Source organism: Brienomyrus brachyistius, chromosome 5, assembly GCF_023856365.1.
Source record: "Brienomyrus brachyistius isolate T26 chromosome 5, BBRACH_0.4, whole genome shotgun sequence".
NCBI classification, from domain to species: Eukaryota; Metazoa; Chordata; class Actinopteri; order Osteoglossiformes; family Mormyridae; genus Brienomyrus; species Brienomyrus brachyistius.
The window spans coordinates 28,744,467-28,765,894 of NC_064537.1; the positions used below are offsets into that span (position 1 = coordinate 28,744,467).

General features: G+C 46.2%; 1 protein-coding gene across 1 annotated transcript in view; it reads right to left on the reverse strand.

The window, feature by feature from the left end:
- Window positions 1-303: 303 nt before the first annotated feature.
- The window catches only part of LOC125741734 (voltage-dependent calcium channel gamma-3 subunit-like), a 28,297-nt gene continuing 7,172 nt past the window's right edge, over window positions 304-21,428 (reverse strand). The window contains exons 3-5 of the mRNA XM_049013019.1: window positions 7,574-7,657; window positions 2,063-2,203; window positions 304-1,193 (exon numbers count right to left, since the gene is read on the reverse strand). Coding sequence (XP_048868976.1) covers window positions 682-1,193; window positions 2,063-2,203; window positions 7,574-7,657 — 737 coding nt within the window. The 3' untranslated portion in view covers window positions 304-681. The remainder of the gene's footprint in view (window positions 1,194-2,062; window positions 2,204-7,573; window positions 7,658-21,428) is intronic.

Here is a 21,428-nt window from a genome sequence, read left to right on the forward strand (position 1 = left end):
TTGGAACCAAGAAAAGAAGGGGGGCTCCTGGTAGACATTTAGGGCGGTTAAAAAAAAAAAAAAAAAAAGTGAGGGTCACATGGTCAGGGTGTTCGTGGTCACATATCTGACACCAGCCTCGTGCTCATGTACAGCCCATTGGACAGCAAAGGCTGCTGGGTAAAGTCATCTGCAAACGAGGCACTCAGCCCAGATCAGACATGCAGGCCAGCTCACTGATACCTGAGCAGCACGTGCTTCTCAGCCAACAGATACACCTGCACTTCCAACACCTCCCCTCCCCCCCCCAACATCACACACTGCTCACCTTTTAAAAGAGAACCCGCTGAGTTATTACATTTTCACACTCTTTCACAAGTTGGAGGGGAGAAATGAAATTGTTCCTTTTTTCCAGTAGCTAGTCCTTGGCGGGTCTGACCATGTGTGGGGTTGTAACAGAAGATAACAGTTACTGGAAAAGCTAAATCAAGGAAGCACCAACATTTATAATATATATATATATATAAAGAAGTTCCAACCCTGCAGACTGTGAAAGCAGCTGCTTGGCTTTTGGCCTCAGTGGTTCTGTTTTGATAGCCTCAGCAATACAGCTAGCATCCTCCTCCTCCTCCTCTTCTGCTCTCGCCTCCTCGGCTCTCGCCTCCCTCTTTCCCTCATGCTCTCCGTCTGTCTGGATGGCTCTCACACCGGGGTGGTCCTCCTGTTGGCTGTGTTACTGTGCAGACTGTCTTTGAAGTCCTTGGGCATGGAGTTATGCGCCTGCAGAAACTCCCTCTCCGAGTTGAGCAGGGCACTCATGGCCAACTTGCTGGGCTCCCTGGACAGCGTGTACATGGAGATGTCGGCAGCGCTGGCGGGGGGGCCCGCGAAGGCCTTGCCCAGGGGGGAGGTGTCGCGGGAGCGCGGCTCGCTGGACGGGCAGCTGGAGCGCCTGCGGAAGCGGTACGGGTAACTGGGGATGCGGCCCAGGCTGGACTTCTTGATGAGCTCGGTGCGCGACTTGGCCCGCAGCTTGCGGTGCCGCTCAATGAACATGTGCACGGCGAGCACGCCCACCATCTCGGCCGCGATGAAGGAGAGCGCGCCGAAGTAGAAGCTCCAGCCGTATGAGTAACTCTTCTTGGAGTCGCTCTGTCCGGGGTCGCCGGAGTTCGCCGATATGTACACAATGATGCCGATGATGTTGCTTAGGCCTGGAGGAGGGGAGCAGAATATGCAGCCGGTTACATCACACAATTCACCCACCACTAAAAAAAAAAAAAAAAAAAAAAAAAAAAAACACAGACAGGGGTAACACATGGATTTCCCAGAATTCCATATGTCTTAAGAGTGGTGGACTTAACAGATGTACACCAAAATGCTCCATGTGAGAAAAAACAATTCTCCTCCCCTAAAAAATAAGCTAAACTTTGCAGCGTGAGAGCAAGAACAGATTATATTTATATTGCATTCGATGGCATAGAAACAGGCACAACATTTTAATTGCCTGACATTACGTGGCCTCTCCATCAGGGGCTTCAATTAGCCAAATTTCAGCATTGCTACTGCCTAATGACACGCTGTAAATATTTAATCAACAAGGAGATTGCAGATTTGCAGCCCGCTGTTTAATCAGAGCCAACATTCCCTTGCCATGTCAACAGCGGGGTCTCGCGTTCACACGTACCAGGATGGCACTTTCAAAGCCATTTTGACCCTATACACCATCTGACCCTACACACATCTGTGAAGGCAGCACAGAGGCTTAGGACGGGGTGCTGTGCGTATAAGCAGAAGGTCGACGGTTCAAATCCCATGGTTGACAGAACATTTCTTTTGTTGGGCCCCTGAGCAGGGCCCCTGTCCCCCAAGTGCTACAGAGACTGGCTGACCCTGTTATGTCAATTATGTTTCTTTGGATAAAGCATCTGCTAAATAAATGAAATGTAATAAATGTCACCCTGTGTGTCACCAAAACTGAAGCCAGCTCTCACTCTCTCAGCACCCACTACACTCAGATCCAGGCCCTTAAGGGGCTTCTTGAGAGCGTCCCTGATCCCAGTGAAGATGGAGGCCTTCTCACCGGCAGACACAAAGAAGATTCCGGCACTCAGGACGACGTTGTGCCGGTTCCTGTAGAACTCGCTGGCAGCCACACACAGCCCCCCGAGGAAGAGCAGCCCCACACTGAGGATGGGGAAGATACTGGACGCCCTGACGGCCCCTGCGGGACAGACAGACACAGAAAGAGCATCAGTCAGCACCAGGCGCTGTTCAGGTTACAGGGATCTATGGAAGACACACTGCGTCTGTGCATTTCAACCAAAGAGAAGCTGACCATTCAAACAGGAGTCGGCATCACATGATAATCCACTACATACACTCCTGGGTAAAATGAATTGGGCCAAAGCTTACAGGGGACATATAATGCTCATTTTCACTGCTCATAATATTATTTTTGTGGTCTACATGCTTCAGTGTTCCAAAAACATATTTTTCTCTCATACTGCACATCTCTATTTACCCTCGATGAGCCCAGTGTGCTATGATTGGTCAGCTTGCCCAGCTGCTCAGCTTGCCCTACACGTTTTGCCCCTGTTCTGCAGAGAGATCCTTGCAGGTAGGCAGCCAATAAGGATTGTGTTACAGGGTGACCTCACCATGTCGTAGAAGTAAGGGCTGGAATTCCAATTAGGCATTTCAAGCAGGTTATCGAAGAATTGTTTTTGTGGGGAGAGATATTACCTTCGGCATGTACTTTGGCCTTAAGACTTCACAGACTGTTTACATGCACATAAAGCTACAGTACATAACACACTAAAGCAAAGGGGAAAAACCAGAAAGGCATAATAGGGTCCCGTTAATGTTGTGCAATTTGTGTTTAGCCAATTTTTTTGCACAGGGTGTATGTTAAAGGGCCAGTTTCAAACTCATATTCCACTCTCCTTCCCTTTTGACTCCCATTATGCATACTAAAGAATGACTGACACGTCAAGCGTTATCTTATGTTCTCCTATTGATTATGATGAGGAGAAGGACAGGATCTGTCAGTCACTTAAACATGTAACAGAGTTGAAAACACAGGCGATGTCCTACAAAGTAGTTTTGTTCCCTAAGGTACAAGCAACACATTAATGTACCCCCAATGGTACAAAAATGTCCACTTCTGTACCTTTAAAGGTACATTTACCTACAGCTAGGATTGGCAGACCCTTGATGGTACAGCTCCAGTGACAAGTAATTGTACCTTCAAAGGTGCAAATTGATACTTTTTTCTGACAGTGTAAAGGTTTCAGTCTCTCTGTCTCTCTCTCTCTCTCTCTCTCTCTCGCTCTCTCTCTCTCTATCCATCCCTGCAGCTGAACTGAACCCTGTGTTATGTCTAGCACTTTAGCTGACTCCCACCCTGTTTCCAACTGGGAGCAAGATCTAAACTCGTTTCAGGGAGCCATGTGCTTGACAGGTCACGGAGCAGAGACCTGTGACCGGCTCCTGCACCACAAGCAGGCAGCAGGTCAGTGTGCCAGGACAGGAAGACCCTCGATGCTCAGGATGAACACCCACGGCGTCAGCCTGTGCGTCAGCGAGCATAAAGCCCTCATCCTACAGCTGGAGGGCAGCCAGTTTGCACAGATATCAGTGGAGGCTTGAGGTTTTCATCCCCAGAAGCGGGCGGGTGCAGGCCCAGCGCACCTCGCGGGCACCTGGAAGCGTTGCCGTCGCCTTCGTCCCATAAACCCGCGGCTTGCGCGGCTTAGCGAGGCCTCGCACTGTCCCAGTTTCCCAGCACGCCGTCTCCCTTTATCTGAAGCATGGAGTATAAAAGGCGAGCCCAGCCCTTGTAAACAGAGAGAGAGAATAAATCGCTCAAGGAAATACGAGCCCGCACTAAGCATGTCCCACTTATTCTCCCTCACACGGAGTCCAAGAATTTGCTGGAAAACATTAAAGAAATGTAGAGTTCAGCTGAAAGTCATCCACTCAGAACTATATATTTAATTCAAATTTATCCTTCATTTAAACATAATCTAAAAGGGAACCTTGACTTTTTACAGTCTGTACACTCATCTAAATATAATTTAACATGCAAGCACTGACGAGAACAGGCCCATCACAGGAACAGAAGTAACAGCAAACAGTCACTGAGGTATGATCAGCGGGGCCTCTCACACAAAGCTTGTTATACCACATTTCCGCATCCAAAAAGGAACTCTCACGGCTCCTGATTCAGGTGCACGTTTCAGACAGTGCTGTGTCCCATTTTGTGGCTGTCAGTCCCAAGCATCTTCTCACTCTCTCAACACAAGCCCCTACTTCTATACTCTTCCTGTCTTTATCTGTGTACCTCTTTATTGTTTTGGCGCCTGGGGGGGGGGGGGGGGGGGGGTTCACATCTTTCTTATTTCCCTGGTATCCTTCAAAAGTTACTCACTGCCCAGATCGCCTTCACTGCATCTTAAAATGGCCAAAATTCACCCCAGGAAGGTGTGACGAACACACAGAGCTCAGGAGTCGGTAAGGTGCAGAGACAGGCTTCATGCGGGTCATTCATTGGATGAAAAGGTCAGCTGCACCTAGTAGAAACAGTGGAAGCCCTCAGAGCACCATAATCACAGGGGCAGATAATCAGAGAGGGTCCTTGTTAACACAGTGTTTGATGGGCATCTAAGGGAAAAAAAAAGATCTCTACCCAAATGTCATGTTGCAAGGGCAGAGTTGTGTCATGTTGGGATAAATCTGGGACGACGCGATTCTCGCGGTCGTCATATCAGCAAAGGGCATGTCCTTCTTTCTCCTCCTGCACCGAGCTGAGATGTGCACCCAGGGCTGGAAGATGATGGCTTTGCTGCTCGAAAGTCACATTTCATCGCAACCTGCATCCACTGGATAATACAGGATCTGCCGAGTGTATAGAGATGCAGCCCTGGAATAGAGGATTCTGGGAAATTATCCAAACTTTTATTTACAACATTTACCATCACAGGGCATGTCATGTCAGTATTAACACGTAAAGCATGCTGTTTGTTTTGCTCCGTGTGTGGCTGTGGGTGGGTCAGCGCCCCAGCCGTTATTTAAATTTGGTTCAGCTTTGACTGACAGCCCAGCGTCCCTCTTTCTCCCTCGTGGATTCGCTGTGTTCCTGAGAAGCCCTTCCTCCCCACTCATCATCCTCGTCTTTCCTCCAAGCCTGCCCCCACCCCCCCATTCGCTGCTATGTCTTCCATGTTCAAATGCTTCTGTTTATAGGCTTGTTTGAAGCACGTCATTAGCGGCAGCTACATTCAACACGTCGATGCCGGTGAGCTCAGGTCTCGGATGGAACACTGTGCTCACACAGAACTACAGAGAAAAGCAGGAAGTATAAATATCCTTCTTTAAAAGTCGTTATCCATAAGCCGTTATAAACCGCTTTTTCTGCAGAGTAAACCAAGGCAAATTTTCAGTAATAATTATAGTAACTATGAGGCTTGAAATTATAGTCTTAATATACCGCTACCCACGTTTAAGGATTAATCTTAGTGCATGTTAAAATCGGGCTGATATATAGCATTAATCAATCACTCATTTAACTAGCCTTCAGAATTTGCCATGTCATGTTTCAGTAAATTCTCTGAGTGAATGACACACACACACACACATCACACACTCACAGTCTCCCTCTGAGATGCCCATTCTCTGAGACTGACGCTCACTGTCACAATATGCCAACTAGCATGGCTGTGAGACTCCGACAGAGCATTCTGGAGGAATAATGACGGGTGACTTAACTGCATCTGTCAGGATAGTAAAGCAGATTGTACTAAGGGAGAGCATTCGGTCGAGGGGCGCCCTGCACACCTCAGCTGGCTTCACTAATAGCCGGTGTGGAGTGCCTAGCGTTCCTTCGCTTAAATCATCCGGTGTCCAATCGAAATTCAGAGCATGAAATGGTAGTAAATGAGAGGCTCCCTGCCTTCTGTCTAAAGCCTGATGGGTGACGGTGAGGGACGGTGAGGGACCCTTACTAGGAAATAGCTCCCACAGGCTGTAACCATGTGATGATGGATTCCCACAAGCTACCAGGAGCCATCCCACAATGCAACTCTGTTTGTCTTTTCCATGGTCTGTAGCAAAACATCAATCCATCTTCTATCCAAGTCAGAGCCTCAAGGGCTTCTGGAGGCTATTCTCAGCAGCATAGGACACAAATCTGGGGTACACCCTAGATGAGATACCAGCCTACCACAGGGCACTAGGCAGCGGGCACCCTAGATGGGATGCCTGTCCATCACAGAGCACGAAGCAGGGGGCACCCTAGATGGGATGCCTGTCCATCACAGAGCACGAGGCAGGAGACACCCTGGACGGGATGCCTGTCCATCACAGAGCACGAGGCAGGAAACACCCTGAACGGGATACCTGTCCATCACTGAGCACTAGGCAGGAGACACCTTGGATGGGATGCCTGTCCATCACTGAACACTAGGCAGGAGACACCCTGGACAGGGATGCCCGTCCTTCACAGATCATGAGGTAGAGGACACCCTAGACGGGATACCAGTCAATGACACAGCGCATATATAGTCTCACAGACTAGGGTCAATGAATTAGCATAAGTACATATCTTTGGACTATCTTTAGGATACCAACACAATGTGGATAAAACATGTAAACTGCAAACACATGGAGCCAAGGAGGGACTTGAACCCCCAACCATGGAGGTGTGAGGACAGTTTGGCCCACTGAGTCGCTGTGCATGGAAGAGTTGCCAGAGATGTATCACAGAGAACGGGAAATGGGAAGACTGTTAGGTCAGGATGTGTTACCCACGGGAAGATGATGTCACCAGACACCCAGGTCACACTAACCAGCTGTGGAAAAGGCACAACGTCAGCGTCACGCTGAGGTGGTGAGTGCGTCGATGTGTGTTGGGGGGAGGGGAGTCTCCCAGAGCCAAAGATTGCTCACTTTTTCAGAAGCAGAAAGCTGTACCCTGCTAATCTCTTTGAAGGAAGCTGCTGCTAAAAATGTTGGAGGTAATCCTCAATTCTACCCCCGAATCAGCGATCATGTGACTGCAGCGGATGGCACGAGGGCTAGCCTTGCTGCTAGAGGGTTCCTGCTGTATTTGTCATGGAGAAAAGTTAATGGGGAGCTTAACAGGAAGTACCAAGGGCTGGAGTCCGCAGAATAATTCCAAGGTGGAAATGTAGTGCATCGGACATAGAAAACACATATATACCAGAATGATTAAATGTTGCACTTCTAAACATATGCAGCGCTTCCATTGCCTTGTGTATGACCAATCCATGTGTGAGAGAGCGGGTATACCTTACCTTATGGGGACACAATGTCCCCACAGCTGGTCCCCATAAGGGAAAACTCAATTTAATAAAAATCTGTGACTGCAATGAAAAAACTCTTGTATGGTTACAGTACAGTATGGTTATGGTTGGGACTGGGTAGGGCTTAAGGTTGTCATAGAGAGCGTTAGCATTTTCCCATAGAAATGAAGCATTCCACATAAAGATTTGTTTACCCAACATGTGCCTGTGTGTGTGCGTGTGTATATATGCATGGGTGAGTGCGTGGCAGGTAGACCAGTCACACTCACGCAATAAATACTCTGCAGCATCCTGCTCGTAGTCAGCATCTTCAGGAAAGTGGTCAATCCTCTTGCAGACGCCTCTGAAGGTTCCTGTAGGTAGGACAGAGCATGGTGAGGTGGGACTGGGTTGGGGAAAGGGTACTCTAAGGACAGTACTACCCCCTGCCAGCAGCGTGTATGCTGTGCTCGCCCAAGCAACAGGCCACGGTGGCAAGCGAATATTCCTCTAAGCAGCTCACTCCTGTTTCCCTCTGCCCTTGCAAATAAACTGCACTTTGATTTTTCTGTCATTCTTTTCAAACAATAGACTTGGGAAAATAACGAGTGCGTCCCTGAGCTATTGGTGTGTCTTGAAACATGTGTGGGACCCCCCCACCCCCAAAGCCATCACACCCAGACAGGTTTATTAGCTCCCCTTCTGAACCAATGACAGCTGGCCTCCACTATTTGCCCCCCTTACACTTTATGGAGCATTGATTGCCCTTTTGGAAGCAAATCTGTCAGTAAGAATTCCCCTTGCTCAGCTCTGACACTGAGACTATGAAGTAACCAGCCAATAAAAGAATCCAGGCCCTTCTAATACCAATACAGCAATTACATTTAACATTGTGAATTAACAGTTTTAAGGAAACCACACCAGTGAAGCAAGATGCTATTGTACATTTGGTAGAATACTCCCCCACAAATTGGCCATCATCAACCACACCCAGAAAATATTCAACTTAACATCTACATGTTCGCTGAACACTTAAGATGTCTGTGCACCACTGTGGGACACTAATCCTCTTTCCCACAAATAGCTTCAGCCAATGGGGGGGGGGGGGGGGGCTGTAATTTTTATGATGTTGGTAAGTCGCACATGCCACTGTGAAAGCTGAACGGGGGGCTCCGGAGAAGCTGCCAGGCAGGGAGGGGTTTTCCCCCAGCTGGGGAGAGCAGCCTCTGCAAGGGACATACCGGCAAGAGAGTTTACAACTAAGGACTGTACAGTAACAGGCCATTCAGTTAAGTGTTGTTTTACTTATTCAAATTTTCAATTATAAAGCCTCAACATGTCTATTTACATATGTTTTTGAAACCTTTATCTTTGAGTCATTGTTCTCAGTTGCTCTTTTGGTGCTTACTAGTATCTTCCAGCAGAATTCGTCTGCAGAGTCATGGCCATGCTGTCTGAAAGGCTTCTTCAGAAGCTACTAGAGAAGATTGAGACTGTTTGTGTGAGCAGATAATCAGATCTGTAGCATCACCTTGGTTGGTGAACATGTTTTACAGGATGTCTTCATTGGATGATAGCACAGCACAGTGTAGAGAAATTGTGTAATAAGGATGTGCTGGCCCAGTTATGGTGAGTGAGTGTAATGCTTATGTGCCGGCTTTTGCCATTTATGGTGAGTGAGTGTAATGCAGATGTGCCAGTTTTGTACCATTTATGGTGAGTAACTGTTATCAGACATGCTGGCTTTGTGCCATTGATGGTGAGTCAGTGTAATGAGAATGTACCGTCTTAGTGTCATTTATGGTGAGAGTGGAATACAGACATGCCAGCTTTGTGCCATTGATGGTGACTGAGTGAAATACAGACATGCTGGCTTCGTGCCATTCATGGTGAGTGAGTGTATTACAGACATGCCAGCTTTGAGCCATTTATGTTAACTGTTATCAGACATGCAGCCTTTGTGCCATTTATGGTTAGTCAGTGTAATGCGGACGTGCCAGCTTAGTGCCATTTATGGTGAGTGAGTGTATTGCGGACGTGCCAGCTTAGTGTCATTTATGGTGAGTGAGTGTAATGCGAACGTGCCAGATTAATGCCATTTATGGTGAGTGAGTGTAATGCGGACGTGCCAGCTTAGTGTCATTTATGGTGAGTGAGTGTAATGCGGACGTGCCAGCTTAATGCCATTTATAGTGAGTGAGTGTAATGCTGACGTGCCAGCTTAATGCCATTTATGGTGAGTGAGTGTAATGCGGATGTGCCAGATTAATGTTATTTATGGTGAGTGAGTGTAATGCGGACGTGCCAGCTTAGTGCCATTTATGGTGAGTGAGTGTAATGCGGACGTGCCAGCTTAATGCCATTTATGGTGAGTGAGTGTAATGCGGACGTGCCAGCTTAATGCCATTTATGGTGAGTGAGTGTAATGCGGATGTGCCAGATTAATGCTATTCATGGTGAGTGAGTGTAATGCGGACGTGCCAGCTTAATGCCATTTATGGTGAGTGAGTGTAATGCGGATGTGCCAGATTAATGCTATTTATGGTGAGTGAGTGTAATGCGGACGTGCCAGCTTAATGCTATTTATGGTGAGTGAGTGTAATGCGGACGTGCCAGCTTAGTGCCATTTATGGTGAGTGAGTGTAATGCGGATGTGCCAGCTTAGTGCCATTTATGGTGAGTGAGTGTAATGCGGATGTGCCAGCTTAGTGCCATTTATGGTGAGTGAGTGTAATGTGGACGTGCCAGCTTAGTGCCATTTATGGTGAGTGAGTGTAATGCGGATGTGCCAGCTTAGTGCCATTTATGGTGAGTGAGTGTAATGCGGATGTGCCAGCTTAATGCTATTTATGGTGAGTGAGTGTAATGCGGACGTGCCAGCTTAATGCCATTTATGGTGAATGAGTGTAATGCGGACGTGCCAGCTTAATGCCATTTATGGTGAATGAGTGTAATGCGGACGTGCCAGCTTAATGCCATTTATAGTGAGTGAGTGTAATGCGGACGTGCCAGCTTAATGCCATTTATGGTGAGTGAGTGTAATGCGGACGTGCCAGCTTAGTGCCATTTATGGTGAGTGAGTGTAATGTGGACGTGCCAGCTTAGTGCCATTTATGGTGAGTGAGTGTAATGTGGACGTGCCAGATTAATGCCATTTATGGTGAGTGAGTGTAATGTGGACGTGCCAGATTAATGCCATTTATGGTGAGTGAGTGTATTGCGGACATGCCAGCTTAATGCCATTTATGGTGACTGAGTGTAATGCGGACGTGCCAACTTAGTGCCATTTATGGTGAGTGAGTGTAATGTGGACGTGCCAGCTTAATGCCATTTATGGTGAGTGAGTGTAATGTGGACGTGCCAGCTTAATGTCATTTATGGTGAGTGAGTGTAATGCGGACATGCCAGCTTAATGCCATTTATGGTGAGTGAGTGTAATGCGGACGTGCCAGCTTAATGCCATTTATGGTGAGTGAGTGTAATGCGGACGTGCCAGCTTAATGCCATTTATGGTGAGTGAGTGTAATGCGGACGTGCCAGCTTAGTGTCATTTATGGTGAGTGAGTGTAATGTGGACGTGCCAGCTTAATGCCATTTATGGTGAGTGAGTGTAATGTGGACGTGCCAGCTTAGTGTCATTTATGGTGAGTGAGTGTAATGTGGACATGCCAGCTTAATGCCATTTATGGTGAGTGAGTGTAATGCGGACGTGCCAGCTTAATGCCATTTATGGTGAGTGAGTGTAATGCGGATGTGCCAGCTTAATGCTATTTATGGTGAGTGAGTGTAATGCGGACGTGCCAGCTTAGAGTCATTTATGGAGAGTGAGTGTAATGCGGACGTGCCAGCTTAATGCCATTTATGGTGAGTGAGTGTAATGTGGACGTGCCAGCTTAATGCCATTTATGGTGACTGAGTGTATTGCGGACGTGCCAGCTTAATGCCATTCATGGTGAGTGAGTGTAATGCGGACGTGCCAGCTTAATGCCATTTATGGTGAGTGAGAGTAATGTGGACATGCCAACTTAGGGCCATTTCTGGTGAGTGAGTGTAATGTGGACGTGCCAGCTTAATGCCATTCATGGTGAGTGAGTGTAATGTGGACGTGCTAGCTTAATGCCATTCATGGTGAGTGAGTGTAATGCGGACGTGCCAGCTTAGTGTCATTTATGGTGAGTGAGTGTAATGCGGACATGCCAGCTTAGTGCCATTTATGGTGAGTGAGTGTAATGTGGACGTGCCAGCTTAATGCCATTCATGGTGAGTGAGTGTAATGTGGACATGCCAGCTTAATGCCATTTATGGTGACTGAGTGTCTTGCGGACATGCCGGCTTCCATTTAGTGAATGACCTAAGGCCAGCAAATTTTACAAGGTGAGTAACTTATGCAGGGTGAGATAGAAATTAAAGATAAGTGGTCACACAAAGGCACAGCAGGCAGCAGGGTGCATTCTGGGAGCTCTCTGTATCATGTCACTAGGCTGGTGGGCTCGGTGACATTCAGTCCCAATAAGAGGCTCTGTACCACTATTGCCGATCTAAAGCCCTCATGTCTTGATTTAGTGCAGCTGGAAATGAAACATGTCAATAATACTTATTTTCTCATTTCTGCTACAGCCATTTTTCTGGCGAGGAACTTTTTTCTGACATTTTAATAGCTAATTACCTGAAAATATGAAATAGGTGCAAATGAAATCCAATTCCAATGCTTATCAACAATAGTCCTGTATCTTATGTTATGAAAATGTAATATATAAGCAGATTTATGCAATATGTAACAAAATTACCATTGAGCAAAGGTATCACTGGGTGACATTGCCCGGTCATCCTGAGTGTGGCTTGAACCCGAGTCAAGTCACTCAACGGCCTGAATTCTGATTAGGATCCACTAGTGAGGGGACAAATCAGCCATTAACTCAGGCGAGAGATGGAGGGACTAATCAGCTAGAGATTCCTGGGTGGCAGCAGACAGTTGTGCCTGAGAAATACACATCAGTGCTCTGAGCCGCCAGCTCTCAGACAGGGTGGCTGCTGCACTCAGGAGTCACTCACAGAATTGCTTATGAGCCGTAGGGGAGACAGGCGGTGTGGTGGGTTAGAGAGGAAATTCACAGCGTAAACAAGCAGAAAATACCAGCCAAACCCCCAATATTGTAATATCATGGGAAAACTGCAGGAAAATGAATAATAAACTAAGAGTTTAAAGTGATTTCTTTCATTAAGAATGCAAGCAAGGAACATCTCACAATAGTTCGTATTTAGCTAGATTCCTAGTGATGTTTTGTGGAGCGTTTTTGAGACAAAGCTGCTCTGACTTCCTTCCTGGAAGGGATCACAACTTCCTGTCTGATCTTTCTTCATTAAATGCTGCCATGGAGACGGAAGACCCAGGAGAAAATTGTAACAAATTCAGAGTTATGCTATGCGGGAGCGGTCTGCGGCCACGCGTGTTTGGCACGCCAAGTCGACAGGGGCCGAGGATGCAAGTGTCGCAATTACAGCAGTCCCAAGTCAAAGTCATGACATAGCTGTATGAGATGAGCAACGCGGTCTTAACAAGCGAGAGCGGGAGGATGGATCAATGAGAGACTCGGCGGCTGGGGTGAGGGAGTGTACATGCCTTCCTCTAGATGGCAGAGGTCAGATAAGAGGACAGATGCTGCATCATAAAAGGTCAGTGAAGAAGAAGAAAAAAATGAATACACTGTCCAGTAAAACATGGCTTCCATCAAATACTGACAACACACATTCCCAAAGCTTCATATGAACAACGTAAATCTGAATGCTAAATGACACACACTAACAGCATGTCTTAAACACCATAGAAGAAACAGACCAGATGCGTGGGTTCATTCTGCAGCTTCCCTGCAGAACAACACAGTTGCTGTCATGAGGAGGAACCCAAGCAGCCACCCAGTAGCCTCTGGGAAGCAGATATACCTACTAGGCAATTAAAGGGAGGCAGCTGATGAATCCTGGGGCCCCACAGGCCTACCCAGGGCCACTAATGAACGCTGTCGCTAGGTGCGTGCACAGGGCCCCCTCCCGAATTATGGCTCAGGCTCTGAGGCTCCATTAACACCCCCTCACCTTTCTGGGATTACTAATCCCCGTCCAATAGCACAAAATGGGAACAGGGGCTTTGGGGGCTCCCCATTATTGGAGGAATTACTGTTGGGCGCAAAGGTAATGGGTCGCCTCAATGAGACCTGGCCCGGGGGCCACTGGACCTCAGGGACTATGGAGGCAGCACTATCTCCTACAGCAATGTTTTCCGACCCGGGGCTCGGGGACCACCAGACAATCCACATTTTTGTTACTTCCCAGCTCAAAATGTGGACTGCCTGGAAGGCAGCTGGGAAAGAGCCATGAACCGTCTGGGGGTCCAGGAGGACTGGGTTGAGAAAGTCTGTCCTACAGTCTCTTCCGACTCTTCCGAAAATGGGAGATAGGACCGCGTTTCTGATTTTACGGGAAAATGCTATTTAATTACATCTTCAATCAAAGTAGGTTTCTTTTTGAATATTCAAGTCGTACTTCAAGGTCACCTTCACTCCACATCCCCCGATATTAAAAACAACCTCTTAAAACCTGTCAAAGCAGCCGCTGGCTTTTAGGATCTATTATACTGCATTTAGGGTGAAGGAATATAGTGCCATTTTAAAAGCTCAAGGAACAAAATGAGCCTCTTTACCAAGGCCGCGTGTCTCCAAAGGTCAAATAATCTGCATTTAGAGAGGGCCCTGCCTTAAATAAGGAAAGAGTTTACCAGCTTTTATCTGACCAAAGCATTTGCTGATAGATTATATACAAGGATAGCAGTCCATTTTAAAGGAAAGGCAATTATCCTCCTAGAGAAACCAATGTTATTACCTTATTAGTACAAAACACACAGCCTGGCCAAAATTTATAATATAATACTTTCCCCCTCTCTTTTTAGCTGAACAATGAATGTTTTAGAAAAATATAAAAATCCTACACAGCATGAATGCCAATTTCACAATCAAAAAGGTCTCAGTTATCGAAGATACTTGATAGGTCTCAGTTATTGAAGATAATTTGGACAGCCAAATTAACATTTTAAATGCAAGTATTTTTATTAGATAGTGTGATTATGTCCAGGGGTGGCATGAATAATGTCTATTGTTGTAAGCTGCATATCTGAACTCCTGCAATCCTTCAACAGGTTGTATTGGGACGTCTGTGGTTTTGGACCTGCTAAGCAGGGAGTACAGAGAGCTTCAGTGTTCGGAAGAATCCCTCTAAAGAGCTACATGGATGCCAGGCAGCACATCGCGCCAAATTCGACAGCCCGCGTATCCGGAGGTGCAATGCAGAATGTGAGCTTGTGAGAAGAGCTGCTTCTAGCCGTGATGCATTCGTTTCCATGGCTGCAATTCCTGCTGCCGAGCAAAAGGGAGGCGGGGGGCGCTGGCGAGCAACGGACACTTTGGTGGGAGGGGGCAGACCATGCCACAGAAGCCAGCGGAGGGAATTATTCGGCAGAGACACGATAAAAGACGGAGGGGATGGAGGGGAATTAAATGCGGATGACGGCGATGTTCTTCAGCAGTGGGCGTGAGCTGGCCCACCCCCACACATTGCCCACCCTGTTAGAAACATCCGCCCTTGGGGGCTTCCACAGTGTGGCAGAAGCGGCACCCAGCGCCACGGCTCTGCCTGTTGAGCCCAGGAAGGGGAGAAGCGCCAAGGAACAGTGAGAAGAAAGAGGCAGAAACGAAGGAGGAGGAAAGGAGGAACAGACCTGGGCCTACAGTATCATCTCTCCCTGCATACCTCCCTCGACAGCCAGTTTGTTACTGATAGATAGTGTCCATCCATTTCTGCATCCGTCCATCTTTCAACCGCTTACCCTGGTTGATAGCTAATGTTCAGGTTGAATTTCACTGCAAGCTAGGTAGCAAAATAAATAAATAAATAAAAGACTAAACTCAAGGGATTTCTAAGCAAAACAAGGAGATGCCTCTGCTCACATTTGCCCCAGGGCTACAGAGCACAGCCATCCATAATTCTAGGTTCCCCTTGGGCACGAAAACAAAACTACCTCTTTTTTCGAACACAGAGAAAGTTTTATCAGGATGAACCGTAATAACTGGATATTTAACTAAAAAAAGGCCCGACTGTACTCCAGCATGTTTGCTCACAGTGACTGTGTTCTGAGGTCTGCATTATTGGACTGAGATAAATAGCTGCTATTAACCTGCGCAGGCCACAGACATGGATAATGTGCCTCTGGTAAGCCTCCTGACAGAGACGCAGCGCTGTAAACAGAAAGGGATAGGGGAGTGCTTCTTTAACATGCAGAGGGTGAACTGTAGTCCTACGTGGGAGGTGGAACACCCGACGTGGGTGTGTGGGGTTCCAGGGATGTCAATGTGAAGGACAGTTTCAGATAACGTGGCTTTACCCTTCAACACGTCCTTCGATACCCGATGTGAGAACACCCCGGGAAAACCCACAGAACCTCGATGGGCCTGGCTAAGAGAAAGAGGAGGGTATTAAAGTCTTAAAGACATCCATAATATCGTGGGCGAACTCGCCTTAGAGTTTTCTCAGTCACTGAAGCACAACGCAGAGCTCCCTCAATGTGTCTGTATTGTCCCCATCTTTCCCCATCTAAGGACATGACAATATATGAAGGTACAGGACCAAACTTACTCCATACTAACTTAATTTTCAGAACCTTCCGGAACATCATAATAATAGTTTTGTTTCCAAATCAGATGTCACAGTGCAAGTTAGCACAAACGGCTTCCAAACATAACTGTTTACTGGTAATACTGCAGTTCTCATCCAGACATACCTTTTTGGCCCAAATTACATTTCCTTGATGACCTGATATCAACGATATAACTTTTGGTTTTACCAGTCAAAGAACAGAGGAGAAAACTGGATCAATAAGCTCATGTATCTCATTCAGGAAGTCAGAGATCCTGTCACCTTTAGGAATCCCTGAACTTTCTGAGATCCCGTCACATTCAGCTCCCCCATTACACGATGCTGTGCAGTGGACACTGCTTTGCTGATTACCTCACAGGCAAGCAACCTTCTGCAGACAGCCCTCGGAGCTTCAAAGAAATCTTTGTTGTGGCACCGAAAGCCTCTTATTACTGTATCTTTTGTTCCAGGCACGCTTGAAGATTACCGTCAGAGCTCTCTGGGCAGGCAGGCAGGCAGACGCTGCCTACCCCCAACTTTGGCTGTGCCTCAGTGTAGAAATTAAAAGAGAAAGAGGCAGACATTGTAATGACGGCTTGCAGGAAGCAAACGGCGACCTTCTCATTGCTGAAGACTTCATATAGCATTTTGTACATTTTGCAGATGTAGACAGAATTTATGGCCAACTACAGAGGAATGGAATCCTTTAATGCCTTTGGCAGCACCCTGTCTTTGCATATTCATTGGAGGCTTTGTTTTACTGAACAATGAAGACTGGCGAGCTTCTCCAAGCACTGCATCTATATTATATTGATATTTTAAATGTTTTTTTTTCTTAAATTGCCAGGGTTTAGGTGCCCTTTGTAGCTTTACTGTGTATTTGCAGGTGTTGTAAGACCTGTCGAAGACAGCATTGTTATTTAGAGGACTTTAATGGTGCCACTTGCTCTGTGGAGATCATCATATACCCTATCATTCATAATGTCAAACAGTGTGGAAAAGGGCAGGTAATGATTTAACAGCTTCATACGTCACTCCTCTCCTCCCAGCTTCACTTCTGTTGTCTCTTATTTTGGCTCAAAGTGGGTAACCTTTGCTCAGGCTTAACAAAGCAGTTTGGCTAAAATCGTTCCCCCAAACAATGTTCCAAAAAGGAGACGATTCTTCGCCGGCAGGAGGTGAGAAGGCCCTCATTCACCTCTGAGCAGGGGAGCATTTCAGCTCCTGCCGTAATAACAGGGACTCGGTGGGCAGCGGTCACCGCAACCTCACGGACGTTTACTGTAATTGAACACCGACACCCGTAATCCAGTGAATCCCCCCACCCCGCCAAGGTCCGGTGTCAGGCTCTCTGAGGTTGACTCTCATTCCCCGAGTCCCAAAGCCCCACAGCAATTAACTCTGGCCAACAAACACACATATGTGCTAGAAGGAAGCTGTAACACAGGCTGCAAGTGATCTACCTCAAAACACAGCTCAGCTTTCCCAATAGAGAAGACACTCAGACAACTCCAGTGAAAATCACTTACGCCGTTTTAAAGGTACGGTACTTCCTTCACCCTGCCAACCCCCACAGCTTGTAGCTTTTGTTAGCGTCCTATGTGATCTTTGAGGAGATGCAAAAATCTCGAAGACTTGAAATTCCTCCTGGAGAAGGAAAGGCACAAGGCACGTTGTAACAGAGTGTAGAAACTGCTTATACTGGTCCTCTGCCTTATGCTGTGAGTTTGCTGAGGTCTGAAACACTGTAGAGAGATTCCAGAGTGACTCACTCTCAGCTATGAATGACATTGGAATCTGGTTCATGAAGGAGCTGACTGAGGGTTGGTGCGGGTGAGCAGCCCTCTGGCTACAGCTTTGGTTACACAAACAGTGTGATCCAGGTCACGTCAGTGTCCTTCGTCGGGGCAAAGGGCTTCATGTAATTTCTGCTGAAATACTGTGATAGAGAGCAGGGGGACAGGCCGCTGATATAGGCCAGTCTATGAGAGCTTGCAGCTCCAAACGAAAGCTTGGGAATCGAGTCGAAGGAAAGGCCATCAATAGTGGCCAACAGGGGGCACAGACGCCTGCCTACATCTACCCAAGCTTGGGCTGTCACACTCCGTCAGACACTAGGATGAGGGTGTGGCCCCGCTCACCATCCAGGAGATGAGGCTGGGTCTTGGCAAGGGGGCTAACGTTATAACTGACGCTTTCGTTTGCCGCCAATATCACGTATCGCATTCTCATAAAGTTTTTCAGGAATAAGGGAGGACTAAACCACTGGCTGACAGCAGGATGCCAAGCTCAGACTGCACAATAAGAGTGTGAATCACAGGGATGTGGCACCCCACCCGAGATAGCCTCTAAAACTTCATTGATCTCCAACTGGCTGAGTAAATAATAAACTATTACTGGCCAATAAACACAGGTTTACAGCGAGTCTCATATTTCACCGTGACCAGTCGTGGCTGCGAGGAGCAGTGTGATCAATCGTAACGTACCTAGAGATCTGTGGCACAAACGGGAGGGAGACCGTTAAAGTGGACGGGAGGTTCTGATAGACGGCTAGCTTCAGCATGCCACTTGTGGCTAGGCGGTTACCCAGACGGTTTATCTTAGCACATGGCAAACAGCCAAATAGCGCACAATGATAAATGAAGACATTTGTATGCTGCCTGTGATATTCACAGAGTATAAAATAGTCAAAGCCTGACTGTTTCGGCTAACCTTAACTGAGGACTGACCAAACAACTGGCTCCTTTAATATCACTATCAGCATCTGAGCACATCTCATATCGTCCAACACTGTTTTTAACTAATACAATTCTGATTTTAAACACAGTGCAACCAGTAAAACCTTTTCTTCATCTTTGATATTTTCTCTGACATTCTGAATGAGGAGTATTCAAACAAATCGCATTCAGGGGAGGCTCTCTGACTCTGTACAAATTAATCAGGCATTTTGTGGGATTCCCAGGCATGATGCCCTGCTCTCCAAAGAATATGTGAGGTTTATCACAGTAAACTACAGAAAAAAAGACAATAATCATCTTCTGCTAACAGTAAGACAATGTTCTATAATCCAGAAATCTTGCAATAACTATTAAATGTAGTAAATTTGTAAATTTAACTTTAAATGTGCAGAATTCAGGTTATGAATGTCATTTAGAAACTAGTTGCGTAAACATAGACATTTCACCTTTGCAAAAAGATGTATAAACTATTATAACATTTTAAATATTATTTAAATATAACATTCATTTAAATTAAGAATTATTTTTAAGTTTCGTAGGAATTTTACTTACACGAAAAATCTGAATGGATGAAAAATCTGAATGGTTAGTCCTGCCTCATTTAGTTGCTTGGACCCACCCCCTCTACAATCTGATTGGTTATCTCTCTGAACCAATCATTTTTCCTTCTGCCCTCAGAACATTTTTGTGCAAGTAAAACTCTCAGGAGCGATTTTTAATTCAAAACTGTAGAATTGTATAGAAATGGCTGACAACCATATGCTCTCAGGTGGCGTTAAAGTATAAGGTATAAGATTTCCAGTATTTTCAAAATATTATGACACTAAGAAGCAAAACTGAAATTTGCCTTCATATCTATATGGCTTTCTGTGCACTAATTTACATATTTATATCACGAACATTTTGATAAAAATACTTCAGACCTAACACCCACTATAACAGACTTTATAGCCATACTGTGGATGTTTCATTCAAAGTGTGAAAAACTGCGTCCTCTCCCCTAGGCTAATGTGCCCTTTCCAAAATTTAGTTTAGTAACAAATGTCCCCTGAATCTCCATACGACTTTCCAGACCACAATTATGCACAAAATCTTGAAGGCAACATGGGCGCATTTCAGACGCGATCTGGATAATCCACCATGTATTTGACAATCTGTTATATCAGGCTGTGAAAATGTCGTAACACATTGCCTATGGGCAAATGCTCTGCAATATTTCCCCATAAAACGTAATTTTAGTTTTACTCAAAATATCTTAACATTTTGTCTATCTTTAGATATGGCTGTGAGCAGTATTTAGAGGTAATTAACAAGCTGCTTTTAATTAAACATGCGCATTGTGTTCTTATGTGGTGAATGAATTTTCTTCTATGACGAAGTGTTTATTTGTAGCAGAATATACTGGATCAGGGGCACACTGGTTACTGCAGTTGCCTGTTTTTGAGCCTTTGCCCCAGCTCTCCATGTTTATAGTTTGTAGAGAGAGCATGTTCTCCCTGCTACTCGAGTTTCCCCCAACATTCCAAAAACATGCTTTGCAGTGTGTCCTGTGATGGGTTGGAGCCCCATCTTGGGTTATTCCTTCCCTTTCACCTGTAGATTCCAGGATAGGCTCCAGACCCCATAAACCTGCATAAGACAAGTGGGTATAGAAATGGATGGATGGAGTTTATTGGATCGTGCTGTTTTCCAGCCACCTTTGTTTAATGTACTTAATACTGTTCTTCTACGTGCTGAATTGTAAAATGCTGGCAAATAAATACCGTAAATGCATTACAAAATAACACAGTTTTATGAAAAATTCTGGCATTGTAGGTACCACAAATAATTGAATTGATATTGAGTGCAGTATGTTTAGTATTCATTTAGGGACTGCTTATACCCACATAGTACCTTACAAATCAGTTTTATAGATGTAAGTTGTTTATCTTAGTTTACTGTGAATGTGGAGTAATTAAATATGTGTTCCTGCCACTAATATGAAACAGTAACCCAGGAGAGGGCTGCTTACATTAGGAGACATTGCGGGTGCAGTTGACTGCCTCAGAGAACTGGGCATTAAGGTTTTACTTCGTTCTTTGGAGCATTTCATGTTACTCTTGGACGTGTGTGATACAGTGTCAAAAAGCTGGTAAAACTAATTATATCAGGAGCAGTGGTGCACAGAAACTTTTTAGGAAGAGGTACTCAAACATGGGGTGGGATCGTCAAATACCGTCCATACAGGAATACTTTCATTGAGAAAAAATACTTTGTATGCTATTTTAAAATACCATGTCTGTGGTATACCATGTCCGGTTGTATGTTGAACAAAATTCCATTACAATCTGTCATGGTGTTAACCTCTGATTCAGGCAGGTACTCGGGCAGGTACTCAAGCAGGTACTCGGGCAGGTACTCAAGCAGGCACTCGGGCAGGTATTCAGGCAGGTACTCAGGCAGGTACTCAAGCAGGCACTTGGGCAGGTACTCAAGCAGGCACTCGGGCAGGTATTCAGGCAGGTACTCAGGCAGGTACTCAGCCAGGTATTCAGGCAGGTACTCAGGCAGGTACTCAGCCAGGTATTCAGGCAGGTACTCAGGCAGATACTCAGCTAGGTATTCAGGCAGGTACTCAGCCAGGCACTCGGGCAGGTACTCAGGCAGGCACTCGGGCAGGTACTCAGGCAGGTACTCGGGCAGGTACTCGGGCAGGTACTCAGCCAGGTATTCAGGCAGGGGTTCAGGT